We start from the raw sequence: 14,977 nt of genomic DNA on the forward strand, positions 1-14,977 counted from the left end.
ATTTTGCGACATATTCTATTCTCTGTCTGGCCATGGAGCTGGACTGGAGCCAGGAGGTGATTAGCTTAGCTTAGCTTAAAGACTGTAAGCATGGGGGAAACCACTAGCCTTGCTGTCTCTAAAGAACAACAGTTCAAACTATTAATTATTCCAGAAGCTTTACGCTGTATCCCACAGCCTTCTTCTTCGCAAAGTGTTGGCCTGTTTTCTGAGTACTTTAAGTAATTAATGTCAATCTTGGCCAAATACTTGAGCGGGTCGTTGTCACTGCAAGGTTGCCAAATAGCTGCACTACATAACTCCACCTGAAACCACAGAGTACACGAGTGAGACCACGAACGAATGAGATACGTGTTAATTCGTAAGACCATAGACTATTTATATATTTATATAAGTGGACGTAGTCATCGTGACGTAACCCATTGGTTTGTGGACTACCGTTATGAACCCCCCTAGTTTTTTGTCGCCATCTTGACTTTTTGCAACCGATGAATGGAAGTTACTATATTTGGAATGCGGAGGAGTGACGTAAACTCATGTTTCCAATGTTTACTGAGGTAATAAATCAAGTAGGGTCAACCAAGGAGTCGTCCCCTGCTGGCCAGTAGAGAAGAATGCAAGTTTTATGACACTTCCGCATTGGCTTCACTCACTGCAGAACCGGGGGTTGCCGCCTGGCTTGAGACGTGTTGGTTGGCAGATGTTTTTTGTCATTTCCAGCCCTTATGCTAAGCTAACCTAATCACCTCCTGGCTTTAGTTCCACACTATTAATCTTAATCAATCTCTCTAAGTCACGGCAAGAAAATCAGTGTTGCCCATCTGCCCTGGTCTGATCAGTACAATAGTGCAACACATGGATAAATATGATACACATTCATAACAGCTCCAATGTCTCACCTTGTAAACATTAGGATACAAATTGTTCAGAGCAAATAATAACAATGGTAGCAAAGTCTTCACTTGAACTAAACAGCATACGGTAGCATACGTTTCTTACAGGTGTCTTTTATATTGAGTGCAAAATCATGATTCTTTCCAATGCCCTTTAGTAGAATCAGCACAGAATACAGACATTTCATGTAAACCTCAGAAAAAAAACACATTCTTGAACAGCATTCTGACTGTCATGTTTTCTCTCCATAGTAGAAACATCTCTACGGTTAATATGACTTAATCATGCACAAAATAAACCACAACTTATACGGTGCAATATGTAACACTTTTCTGTCATTTACAACAAAGTACTGATGTTCAACTGAAGTTATGGGGCTGAAACACATCAGCATTCAGATAACAGCATTGGTTAACAAGAATGAAACCAATCATTGTCAGTGTATTATAGTTACCATCTGTTACAGTTATCTAACAAGTAAACACAGTTAGAACAAAGCAAACAGAAACAGTACCCGGGTATTTGAACTATTTCAGCATATTACCAGACCAAACAACAACTAAACAGTCTTTCCAGAAGCATTAAAGCAATCTTATCAATATCAGTGAATACAGAGCAAATACATGTGCAGATTGCCGAAATATTAGACCTATTAACAGTTAATGGCCCTATAGATTCATTTACCACAGTGGTTTCTTGATTTTGTTTGCTTTCGACTGCTTAAAACCTTTGTGCAACCAATGAAGACCCTAAAATGCAGAATGGTGTTTAACGGCAGCAATACCAATCCAAAAATAGTCCTGTTTAAAAGGAGCAGTTTACTGGTGGTTTGGCATGTTTTAGCCCATTAACTACAAATTGTGTTCACTATGTAATTTCAGGCTATTTCATTTATTTTCAATTACTGCCTCTTGGTTTTCTTGAATCAAGTGAAAATACCAATAGATTGACACTTTTTGAGTCGTTCCCTTTAAAAACTCTTAAATCAACAACATTTTAATTGTCATACATTTTTCAGAAATGTATTCTTATGAAAGTCTTCTTGTGGCCTCCTTCGTTTGTCCCGACTCCTATAGTGGAGGGCCAGTGATCTTTTATATCTACAACCATTGCTGTGATAGTATAGTGTGTGATATAGTCAGTAGTTTGTTGTTGTTTTTTTTCTGAAATACTGGGACGACGTCACCTCGGACGTCAGATAGGCTGAATTAGCCTGTTAAGCCAGAGCAGAAATTTGCTTTTGGGACCCTGTTGACCCCCCACCTCTCACCCTACAGGGAATAGTGTTTTGTATCCGATTGCCTCCAAGTTTCCATTATGCACATCAGCAAACTATACATGGTAGCTCCATTATTTGCCCAGAAATCAAGCACTGATCTGCTGGAAAGATGCCACCTGGCGACAGGATAGGTTAGGATGGGACCAGGGAGCCGTGTTGCTCGTCATACACCTTCCCTTGTTTCCTGTATGCTTTTTCAATATTGTATTTCCAATAATGACAAAAAATAATCCTTAAGGGAAAAAAACATTTTCAATGTGTAGGTTAGGTAGTTTGATTAAAAAAGTCTGTAAGAAGGAATATGCAACATGTGAGCACAATAGAAACTAAAAAATAGTTCTCAACAAGCCTAAAAACTAAGTTTTGACGCAAGGTTTCTCTACAAAACAGGACAGGACAAGATTAACTAATATTGCAAAAACCTGCCTTAGTTAAAGTACTTAAGCTGTGCAAAAATCCTAACAACTTTTAAATTTATCAAAGTACAAAATGCAATTGGCTTGCAGTGACCCTGGGTCTTTTGGGGCCTCTGTGGGTTTGGGGCCCCGGGGCAGTTGCCCGTCTTGTTCAAAGACACAATCTGACTTGGAAAAAATCAAGCTTTGGTTGTCCACACAAAGGCCATAACCTGCGACGAGGTCTCAATTAGATACTCTAGGGTGTCCAGAGCCAGTCCAAATACATGAACGAATGGACACAAAAGAGGTTTCCAGGCTACTGTCCTAAAGGTTCTTTAGGTGATGGCTGTTAGCAGCTTAATAGTTTCCTACGATCTCATTTCCTCCATTCCTTTGCGGCTTATTATTCCATGCAAGGTGTTCAGTAGCTTCATTGGAGTGTGAGCCTGTCAACCTAATAAAAGGTAATGCTACTTGTTCTTTCATGTAAGACAAAGAGTGTTATTTCTAGGAGGATTGCTAATAACGGACTGTAACTCAGTCTAATGTGAAGAACTCCTCGACTAGCTGTATCTCACCCACAGCTTTCATAATAGCTCTGCTTTCGTCAGCTCCTTTGTTACTTTTTTATTAAACCATACAGCACAGTGGGCTAATAAAACAGCCAGGCATTTAGTTTTCTGTGTTCTGTTTGTCTGTCAGCCTCTCTCATGTGTTTAAATCCCTAAACACCACAGTACTTTGTCCTCACAGTGCTTTTCTCCTGAGTTTCCTCGTGTCTGTGATCAGGTGTGTGGTTGTGCTCTAGAGACAAATAAAATATGTGAACAGCTGCCTCTCCCCACAGCGAACTAAACTCGGGTGCTGCTTTTATTTTACTTTATACCACGTCCGATTACGTGACCCAAACTGTCCTTTGACTGATTCAATTATGTAAAAGTGTGCATGTGTGTGTGTGCATGTGTGTGCGTGCGTGCACTGCTGTTCTGCAGGAAAAGTTGGAAAACCAAATTTAAAGTGAGACAGGAAGCTTTTTCTTCTCTTCTGAACTACAGATCTCCATCCGTGTATACGAGGTGAACCATGTTGAGATCTGAAAATCTAGATGGAAAATCCTTTCAACTGCTACATAAAATGACTTTTGAGGCATGAATAAAATATCAGTTTTTCTATTTAAAGGATAAAAGCCACACAAATCTATAAATAAGTATTTAAAAGACAAGAGTTAGTCATTTCAAACAACAAAGGTTTAGATTTTATGACCTTGTCATTGTCTTCTTTAGTCATTTAGTCAAGTATGACAGTATTAGTCCAAATGCCTTGTGACTGCACGGTATTCAGCTCAGTCGCACTGAACCGGAACAGATAATCAAATAAACAGAAACAGAAAATCTAATTTGATTCGGATTACATAACTGATCTTTTCAGGATGGGCTTAACACTGAGAAACAGCTGGCCCTGGGTCATACAAGGTGGAAAACAAAACAAAAACGAAACAACATGAAAAAAAGATCCGTCTACAAATGCAGAGAAGAACCACGTCGCTCCTCTGCAGTCGCTTAACACTGCAGTAAAACCTGGTTGTGTGTCCTCTGGGAATCAAGATTGATTGTGAGAATTAAACGATATGTCTTACAACCAGAAACTTCCATCAACTCCGCACACGTTCATTTGCAATTTTCCAACTAATTAAAAGTTTGGAGTTAAATGCTTTTGGCTGCACGCGTCACTTTGAGTTCCCATTGTGTTTGCACACTTCCTCCCATCACAGTGCCAGTTTGGGTGTGTTGTGAAGACAACGATTAAGGCTGAACCCTCCTGCTTCTAAAGAAGCCTCAGAGACAGCCTCTGGCATGCGGTCCTCCAGCACAGTCAAATGATGAGACTAGCAGCTTTTAACTAGACAGATGGTACCAGAGTTACTTTAGCAGTGAAAAAGGGCATCGCCCGAAGCGGTATAGAGGCCCGACAGTAACATCCACACACAAACATACAGTGCTGATGGGCAGACATTCAGACAGTGCACAGTTTGTACACGATTCCTGATAATTATTAAATAGATTGAGTATTTACAATATACGCTAGGCTAACATTAACCAAAGAATCAATTGTATTCATGTATATTATCCTATATTTACATCTATAATTAAGTTTGAGAATATTTACACAATATTTTGTGGATTTATCACAAGAGAAGAGTTGACACACAATCTAAAAAAAACCAATCAATACTGCAGAATATTTTCCACTATTATGTCAAAATGGCTAGCCAAAGTTTACTCTTTAGCTTAATTCTCACTAAAGGCACAAAGAAGGCTAGCCAGGGTGTAGCCTTCAGTCTGATACACACCAAACAGATTCATGTAACACTGTTTCTACCAGATGATGTTGTTCGTTGTGCTTTGTCTTTTTGAAATTAGCGAATAGTGCTTTGGATGTTATTACCTGTGTAAGGTTAGAACGATGTTGAATTCGTGGCCCAGTGGTCACTACAGTAAGTGGCCCTGAAGTCCCTGCTGTAGGGGCCTGTAAAAAAAATACCTGTAGGGGCTCATTCACACTCATGAATTGAAACAAGTCTCAAACTTTGTTCTCAGTGATGATGATTGTTTTCCCAAGGATGAGACTTGTTCCGACCCCGAGTGTTTGCCTCTATTTTTTCTTTTACTTCAACCAGTTCCTCTCTATTTTTCACATTTTGCATTCTCTTTCAATGCGTGAATCTTCTGTATGTCCTCGTCTTTCCTACTGGTTCCCATGTTGGCTCTGTGTGCTCCACTAGTCCTCTCCCTGTAGCCTGAACAAGCTCAAGATGTACATGCATTTCATTTGCATTTACCTGTACCCTGAAGTCAGAATGCAACCCAGGTGGTATAAGTCAAAAATGTAATCTGATTCAGTGTCGGAATTTTTTGCTTTTTCTTTTTTGACTTAAACTTCAAAAAGTCCTTAACTTCTTCCAAATTCCTGTTCTCTGTTTTCACGTACCAGCTTCGATATTCAGACTGAATTTCAAGAGCAATACCCAGATGAAATAAATCCATCAAATCCAATTATAGCTTCATATGGTAGAGCCTTATGTCAAATATGAGGATTTAAATGTTTAAGCGTATATCAAATGAATTGCAACAAGATCTTGAGGCCATTTGGGCTAACCCCTTCACTAAATATGCCCTTCAACCACAGGCTAGTATTTGATTTCCTGCGCTTTGGTCTTTGTCTCTCCACCTATTCCGTCCCACTGTAATCTCTTTCTTTTCTCTCCCCTCCCTCCCCTCTAGCTGTAGCCGAGGTTCTCCATCTCATGGCGGTATCTTAACTCTGACACTTTTGCCTTGTGCTGCTTGCTCTCCAGGTGCTGCCTGAAGTCTGTCTCCTGCTCGGCTCCGCAGTTGCACATGGAGCAGTAGAACTGTCCGCTGGGAGTCACACACATGGCCAAGTCCCTGGGGATGCGCTGCCTCGGTCTGGGGTTGTAGTACGGCCCTAGAGGGAGAAAGACAGGAGAGACGACGCACAGGACAGAAGAAGTTAGTCGTAGCTACACATTCATCATGAAGGATGCATTAAGAGTGCTTTCATTAATTCATTAATGGTTTAGGCTACTGAATGAAATGTCTAAGGTCTTAGAAGTGCTTGTTTTATGGGGTTAGCAGTCCCAATCCCAAAGATAAGAAGTTTAAAATCATACAAAACCTGTCAGCCAGTCAGTCAGTCAGTCCACCACTTTGGTCCGGACTGAAATACTCAACAACTGTCGGATTGATTGCCATTCAATTTGAAACAGATATCCACAATGCCCAGAGGATGACTCTACATGACTGCTGTTTCCTTGACGTTTCCTTAAGTATCGCCATGAGGTTCAAATGTGGTTTTGATTAATCTATTGGATGGATGAACCTTAACTTTTCCTCTGGCAACCATCAGGTCGGAATATGTAGCCTAATTTATTTTGAAATACCAGCAAAACTATTGACATTCCCATCAGCCTCAGCTTTGCTTTGAGGTTCGAGCTAATTAGCTAATTTTAGAAACATACGAACATACTTAATTACGTAACATTATACCTGCTTCACATCAGGATGTTACCGTCGCATGATGGTTGGGGTTCAGACACAAATATACAGCTCCACTTTAATTTACATACAGCCTGACTGTAGACTCTGAGTCATGCTGCTTTATAGATTACAAAATGAATTGGTTATTAAAATGTATTGATCCACTAATTGTTAGTACAAATTAGATGTTTTCCATCTTCAAATCTTAGGCTGGGGACATGCTTTTGAGAATAAACCAGCATCTCACACTTAATTATAACCCGATATATCACTGACGTGTCTGATAAAGACAACTAGGTTGATCATTGGAGAAAGAGTATTGCCTGTGTGTGTGTGTGTGTGTGTGTGTGTGTGTTACACAGCAAATGAGAAGGAGATAGAGAGAGAGATAAAAAAAAAATAGAAAACAGCGAGAAGGCAAGAAGGCAACTGCAGGAGAGTGTAGCTATTTTGGGATTTGCCCATCAAGAAAACTGATTAAATCAGCAGAACGTTGTTCTTACTGCGTGTGTGTGAGTGTGTTGGTGTGTAAGTAGGTGTGTGTCTGTGTTTAAGTGTGTGTGTGTGTGTGTGAGAGAGAGAGAAAAAGAGAATGGATGAGAAAGAGAGTGAGTTAGGAAGGTTGGTTCTACTTTGTGATTTATCTTGAGCTGAGGTGCTACTGTTTGTGTCTGACGACGGCAGGAAAGAGGTTGTATGACGTCAGCAGAAAGTATGACGTCATCTTTTATCTGTTTTTACACACACAAACGCACACATTCACACAATGTGTGTTTGTTTAAGGTCAGATGGAATATTTTTTGTCGCTAAAAGGGGCGAGTTCAGCTGCTAACGGTAGCTCGTTAGTACTGTATAGCTCATATGGGATTATGCGTTGTTTCACCACACAAATGTAGCCACTGTTGAGTTGATGTGTTGATGTGTTGCACTGACACATACAGATCATATTGTAGCTTATTTGTATTTAATGACGGTTTAACATTAGTTCAAAATTAAGCAGACATTTGCATCTAGGTCCATGTCAGTGAGTGTCTGTTTTCAAGCCTCTTTTTTATTCATTGTTTATATTTTACCTGGCATGGAAGTAGGCAGCTGTGGACTGCGGCGGTTTTTCACCAGTCTGTATTCACTGCCATCTTTCCTGTTTCTTCTTGGGGCTGCCTCATTGCTGCCCTCCCTGAAACAGGCAGAGCCGGAGTCAAAATCCCTTCAGTTTGGATCGAAAGGTGAGTAAGACACTCTATTTGTTTAGCTTGGCAGATTTGGTAATTAACAAAGCCAAAACCAAATTTGTATTTAAGTTTGGGGTAACTGGGTAACTTAACCTGGGTAACTTGCATCTCAAGACAACTACTTTATACCTTTTTGGATCATTCAGATTTACATTAATGAACAGGACTAAAGCCAAAATATAACTTTATTATTTAATGACATATATTTTTTCTGAGCTGCTTTTACTTCAGTTGTTGCTTCCAGGGGATTTGCAAGACAAATGCTAAAACGATACATAAATAAGGACGAGACCGCTGTACCTACATGTTATTGGCGTTCTGTTGGGCCTCAGCGAGCCGTAGTTTCTTGGCGTGGTTCTTGCCCTGGTAGTGGGCCTGTGCAACTGCCAGTGAACTGAAGGAGGCGTCACACAGCTTACAATAGTCATTCTCTGTGGCCAAGATGACCCGGGTCGCCCCCTTATACTGCGCCTGAAAACACAGGACAAAGCAGTGCAGTGTAAATGCTGAGAGGAGTTATGGAGTAAACAGTGTGAAAGAGAAGAAATACATTTTTGGGAGGAAGAGAAGAATTTCTTGCACAGCTTCTTATAACTGTAAAATATACAATGATGAAAGACGTCAAATCATGATATAAATGACATGCATGTCAATAATCATGTTGTTAGTTAATGAGGATAAGATAAGAAGATGAAAACATTTAACACTTGCAGGTTATTTTTTTTCCTTTTCTTTTTTCTAAGGCTTATTGGTTAACTTTCAGTCATGCAAATAGAATTGCAGGTACAAATACAATAAAACTGTTATTTGCTCTTATGTTAATTAATGCTTTCATTCAAAGTAAACAACAATGACAGGAACACGCATAGTAGTAAAGAGTCAACAACATGGAAAATCCTTAAACCTGCAATAACTGATCTTCTTTTGGCCACTTGGGGGCAGCGGACACAACATTCACATGTCATCATCACCTTTGAAGTTGATATGGCAAACATTGGCTAATTTTCACATTCAGCAGTTAAAAAACATTATCATACATTGAGAGTTGTGTTTCTGGCTGTCTGAGGTAAGTCCACATTAACTCTCCTTTTAGCTCTGTTTTTGGTCTGCACCAACTCCTGAAGCTCTTTAGGTGCTAAATACGCCAATATGTTCACCAGCTAGTCTCTAACTGTCTGCCTGCTGCTTGGTGATGAGCACTGATGCCTGCAATGCATAAAAACGACACTAAGTGAGCTGAGACTCACTATAAAGTTCTGTAAAGCCGAGCGGAGCTGCAGATTCAGATGATGAATCTTTGTAGGTTCATCCCTACAAGGGACCTCTTTCACATTGTCATTGTTGTTACATTGTCATCTGATACACAAAGATATTGATTACAGCCACATTTAAGTCTAAGAAAATATAACATTACAACATAAATGTATGACATAATCATTTCATTTAACTAGTAAATTGTTCCGTGTTGAGCGGATGATGTGAGATTTCACTGAGTGGAGCAGAGTGACTCTGCAAGTTATTACTGCCTCCTCAGAGGGAAACTACCTCTCTCCGCAGACTAGCCCCTTCAGCAGCAGTACGCCCACTTCCTCAACTAAAACGGTAACATTTACGTAGGTTGGTGCCACGTTGCTCAGTTTGTATCTGACCTGCCTGCCTGCGTCACTGTCGTTTGATCCTGAGCAGAGGGATGTCTGGCCAGTCGCCTCGAGGACTTCTGGGATCCTGATGGCTGGAGGCTGTTGACTGCCAGCGTAGAAATTTCTTAGCTTTTTACTGTGGTTCTTCCCCTAGACAGACAAATCAGGAGAATTTTGTGTTTATGTATGTATCTTAATATTTTGCATGTTTTGTACATGCGTTTCAACTGACCTGGTAGTGAGCATGTGCCTGCTGAGCAGAGTTGAGGGTAACGTTGCAGAGTTTACAGTACAGTGGTTTACACAGTTCCCCCAACCCCGGAGAGTCTTCCTGCTCCTCCATCCCCAGCAGAGAGCCCTCATCCTGCGGCTGCTCACTGGCTGGGGCTGCCAGTCCCGGGAGAGGACCGGGGATGAGGCAGGACATCGGGGCTGGGATGAGGGTCGGTCTTGGGAGCATTGGGGGCAGGTGTGAAGGGTCTGGGCCCGGAGCAGGAGGGGAGGACATGGGGCTGGGCGGGAGGGGGAATCGGCCGACTCCAGGTGGGGGTACCAGTGATTGTGCAAGGTTCAGAGGTGGAGGCCCCAACGGTTGTATGAGGTCCATGGTGAGAGGCACTATTGCTTGTGTGTGATCTACAGGTGGGGGACCCAAAGTGTGTGCCATTGGTGGAGGACCCAGTCGCTGACCTGGGGCCATCGAAGCGGGTCCTAGGCTGTGTGGGGGAGTAATGGGAGGATGTCTTAACGTGTGAGTAGCAGGCATGTGAAGAGGGCCTAGAGTCTGGGTGGAAACCATTGTCGGGGGTCCAATTGCCCGAGCAGGGGCAAGGGGTGGTGGGCCGAGAGGCTGCGTAGGCGCCATTGGCGGAGGTCCCAGCTGGTGCAGAGAGTCCATGTGGTGGAAAGGCTGCTGGGGATGGCTGAAGAGACTCAGAGGAGGCTTCAACATGGTCACTGGACCTGTGGACAACAGAGGCATTTACATTACGTTTAGACATGGGCAGATATTACAAATCAAAGAGATTTCTTACAAGGAAATTCAGTAACCTTGATGAGGATGGCAATGTTGTATTGACATGCGTACTCCTATTTTCAAGAAAACTGGAAAGCATTCCGAAAGTTCACGCAATAATAGAACATATTTTTGGGTGGATTGTCATGAGATTTTGTATTTTTCCTAATCCTAATGTCTAATCACGGTGCCTCCAGCACATCAAAATTATAATTTATCCAGTTAAATATCTCAATAGCAGCCACAGAATTGGGCACAGACATTCATGGTTCCCAGATAATGTATTTGAAGACATTCAAATTCCCCTCATGATGAATTGTTTGTTTCAGCATCAACCTTTCATCTATGACCGTTTATGGCCAAATACCTGCAAAACTAAAGACGATCTGTTTTATATTTGGCACCAAACTGCCCACATTGCATATCTTTACACTAAATTTCATTGAAATCTGTAAATATGTTTTTACTGACTAATAGACTAAAACAGATATAACATAAAGAAAATATCACTTCCTGGCAATGATAAATATTTGCTTTGCATTGGATTAAAGGTGGATATCGCCTATTGACACATCATCAGAAGAACATTGAGATGGAACTCGGCGTGGAAATGTAATAACCGATGTACAGTGACATTAAGAGAAGAAACATCTTCTTTTTTCTCTGAGCCCTGAGGCAGGAGAGATGTAAAGAGATGGGCGAATGGAAACACATTCTCGGACAGAGAAGCTTCACACTCCAGTGGGCATCAGAAAGATTAGGCTGAGCCTGCAGCGCCTGCAGTCATGCATACGGGACATTACATACACATTCCTGTGCACACACACACACAAACAGAAACAGTGGCAATAAAAAATCCTCAAGCTTCTCTGATAAGAAGAGATCTCAGCCTGATGTAGTGTGTGTGTGTGTGTGTGTGTGTGTGTGTGTGTGTGTGTGTGTGTGTGTGTGCGTACGTAGTAAGCATGAGGGTGTACGTAGAAAGAAAACTATTGCTACAGACAGCATTATATTAGGGCTGATTTGTATGTGTGTTCATTTGTGCCGCTCTATTGCTCCATTTTCTGTGTGTGTATGTGTATGTGTGTGTGTGTATAGCCATATATATTGTCAGGTCAGTAATAGGCCAACAGCTGTGTCAAAACTTACTGTGCTGGAAGGTTTTATCGGGGATCCAATTGGACACTCAATGGCAGTGATTCATAGACTCAAAATAACATTTCGAGGTGTTTGTGTTTCCGACTGCTGTCCGCTGTCATGTCTGTCCGTCCAGTCGGTCTGGCTGCCTGTCTGTCACCTGGCTGCCTGACCTCAGGAGAAAGGTATGCTGGACAAGGCACTGACCTTGCTAAGGTCCTGTCAACTGAGAGATTCCGTCAGGCTGGATGAGTTGCCTCCGCATTAATAAAGTAATATTATGCAGCCGTTGCATATAAACTGTAAATAAAATCAGTTTCACTACTTATTGGCATTGTGAGTGTTGTTTTGTAATATCATCCTTATTAAAGCTTTTACATTTGATGTTTTGGGGCGCTTTTCACGAGGAGACATTCTTCCGCATCCGGCAGAAGCACACAGCGATTTATTTGTGATACACATCAAAAGAAGTTTGAATTGGCCGTTGTGAGTCAGTCTAAGAAAAGCATCTCTAACGTTAAGCTTCACAGAAAAGTCAAAGAGAAAGAAGTCTCAGACACACTTAAAGTGCATTGCAGAAACATCCTTTAAATGGACATACTATAGCCATTAAAAGGTTAAAAGAGGGCCCAAAAGGTATTACATTAGGACAGGTTTTGAGAATTTTGGGCTTCAAATATGCATGCATATTCACAATATTCATTGAATGAGACTACCATGTTGTTGAATTAGACACCTCCTCAATGCTCAACAATCACTATTAACGCCAGCCAGAACCAGATCCACCAATCAACTTCCACATACTGCACATTATCAATCTAATCAGCAGAAATCTCATGACAACCCTTCAACCCTGATTGAGACCGCCTGCACACAGCTGTCCTCAGAAACCTCACCGCAGCAGCAATTATGAGCACAAAGAGCGTCTGAACCTTTTTGCTTGATATCATCCATTAAGCAGTCAGGAGTACGCATTGTGCTACTACAAACGAGATGACTAACATAACATGACTAACATGCATTTACTGCACATCACTTAAGGTAAGCTTGAAGATGTTGCTGTCAACTGTGTGTTCCCAACACTGCCTCCCCACGTCCTAAACTCTTGCTGATGTTACCTTGTGTAAAACTACTTTGCACCATGATTTCATGCAGCGATGTGCTTGAAAACAAAGCAGGGCTGTGTTACCTTTCCATAGTTGCTTAAACTAGATAAGCATGTGCACAGCAGTGGACCTTGCTGCAAAGTCGAAGACAAAACATGAACACATTTCTGGGCAGGACACAATCAACTTTGCAAGTCAAAATCCAGCCTCTGTAATGTTGCTCTGAAGCGGAAGGCAGCGGAAGTGATCAGTAGGTTGACAACACATCATATTTGTGGAGAGATATTGTTCTCATAGTCTCAATAGAATCAGCCAGAGTTGGAAAAAAAGTAAACTACCTCAGAAGTTATTTATTAGTTCATCACTTGTCAGATATTGGTGTTGAGTCAGATTGACTAAACGTTTCTTGGTTTTAGAACCACGTCACAAAAAAAAACTCCTGCCTGTCCTGGAGTCTGTTAATATCATGGCCTCCATCGAGAATCTCTAAATAGGCCAAGTCTTTATTTTCTCTAGAGTTTTCTCTCGCTGTACTGTCTTGTGTCACATCAATTATGGAGCAATGAGAAGCACATGCCTCCTGCACTTATTCCATCTGCTTCACTGGGCCCCAGACAACCGCAGAAAGCAGCAACATGCATCTTACTGTACTTTGCAATGTACTTACTGTAACCTTTACAATAAAGCCGACCTTCCACTTTTATATCTCAGTAGCACCACATGTTTGAATGTCTTTCATAATAATTGAAATTGAAGTGAGTGGTATACTCATGCAAAGACTCTGAGCACCAGTCACATAGTCACCTACTGACAAAAACCTATCACAAGTTACAAGAGGCCAACATGTTTATTTTGGCTGACAATAAGTTAGAAAATCCAGTGGTACTCAATTGGTAATGATATAAGACATAGAAAGGCAACCACATCCTCAGATTTGATTAATTAAGTCCACAACATGTTTCGTACTTTTACATGATGTAAATGATAGTTTACCAAATTTGTCACAAAAAGAGTCCACCTTAATCATATGTTTCGATACATTTGACAATGACTTCCACTAACTTCAATCTGAGCCTTTATGCAGTCTATGCAATGATGATGGTAGTTTAATGGATGGATTGATCAATCTCATGCTGTAAATCTGGATCATCTGTGTGGCTACATGAACAGTATGACACATGCTGGCCTCAAGTCCTTAAAAAAAAAAACCCTCACAGGAGCGCCTGTGTTATCACCGACTGTGCAGGTGCAATGAAGGAACTCTCGCTGTGTAATTGCCACATGTCACCATCATCAGCAGATCAAGCAATGCAGTTGAAGGAGCAGGAGCGATTCAGTCTCTATTTATATACCTGCTCCGACAACCACTTGATTGACTGCCATACCTCGAGAGATGAAAGTGAACATTGCGCTGAGGCTATTCACAGTTTCAAATTACAGTCAAGACATCAGCACAAACCTGGAGTCTCTCTTACAGTACCAGAGATCACTCGAGTATCTCGACAACCTCAGATTTTGCATCGCAGCATTAATGCTCTATAAGCTAAGCAGAATGATGGCTGGTGCGACCCTCTACATGACATTATGATGATGACAGCATCACCAGGGCAGCCAGTTTCAACATCCACCTTCCTCATCTCGAAATGTCTCTGGCTAGATTTTCTCCATCCCAGCACATTAGCGCAAAAGACTGCTGACAGTCAGAGGGGAGATCCTGTATAGGCAAGCCTCTCCTTACCTGGCAAACGGGCAAGGTAATGCCTGCTGTCACCGTAGCTGACAGGCGGCGAAGTGTAATTTCTGCAGTAATCCGCACTCTGGTAGTACGCTGCATCCCCGTTCTTCAGCTGCAGCGCCATCATCGCACTCACATCCCTTTGCCAACTTCTTCTCTCCAAAAAACCGGGCGACCAAGGCAGGATGGCAGTCTCTACCACACGCTCAGACGCAGGCTCACACCGGAGGGGGTCACTCAAAGAGGAGAGCGAAATACAGAAAGCGTCAGGCAGCAACAATGCATGTTAAATGCACAGCATGCAAACACGGTGCGTTTCCGCCTTCTCGTTAAACGTCGACAAAGATGTTTTGAGATTTTTAAAGACAAAGACCCTGCCGAGGATCTTCAAGCGCCCCTCCCCACCCACTCTTTTTTGGTACAGTCCATTTCCGATGCCACCGCTGCTGATTTACATGGGTGGCAATCATGACACATTGTATA

General features: G+C 41.8%; 1 protein-coding gene across 1 annotated transcript; it reads right to left on the reverse strand.

Annotated features, from left to right (window-relative positions):
• Window positions 1-5,848: 5,848 nt before the first annotated feature.
• On the reverse strand, window positions 5,849-14,621 carry zmat3 (zinc finger, matrin-type 3; the record flags this gene model as incomplete). The annotated part of the gene is made up of 6 exons (XM_079157940.1): window positions 5,849-6,057; window positions 7,703-7,806; window positions 8,166-8,326; window positions 9,475-9,651; window positions 9,734-10,464; window positions 14,498-14,621. The coding sequence occupies 6 exons, from the start codon at window positions 14,619-14,621 to the stop codon at window positions 5,849-5,851; spliced, it is 1,506 nt and encodes a 501-aa protein (XP_079014066.1).
• Window positions 14,622-14,977: the final 356 nt, after the last annotated feature.

Source organism: Pholis gunnellus (assembly GCF_910591455.1).
Source record: "Pholis gunnellus genome assembly, chromosome: 4".
In the NCBI taxonomy this organism is placed as follows: Eukaryota; Metazoa; Chordata; class Actinopteri; order Perciformes; family Pholidae; genus Pholis; species Pholis gunnellus.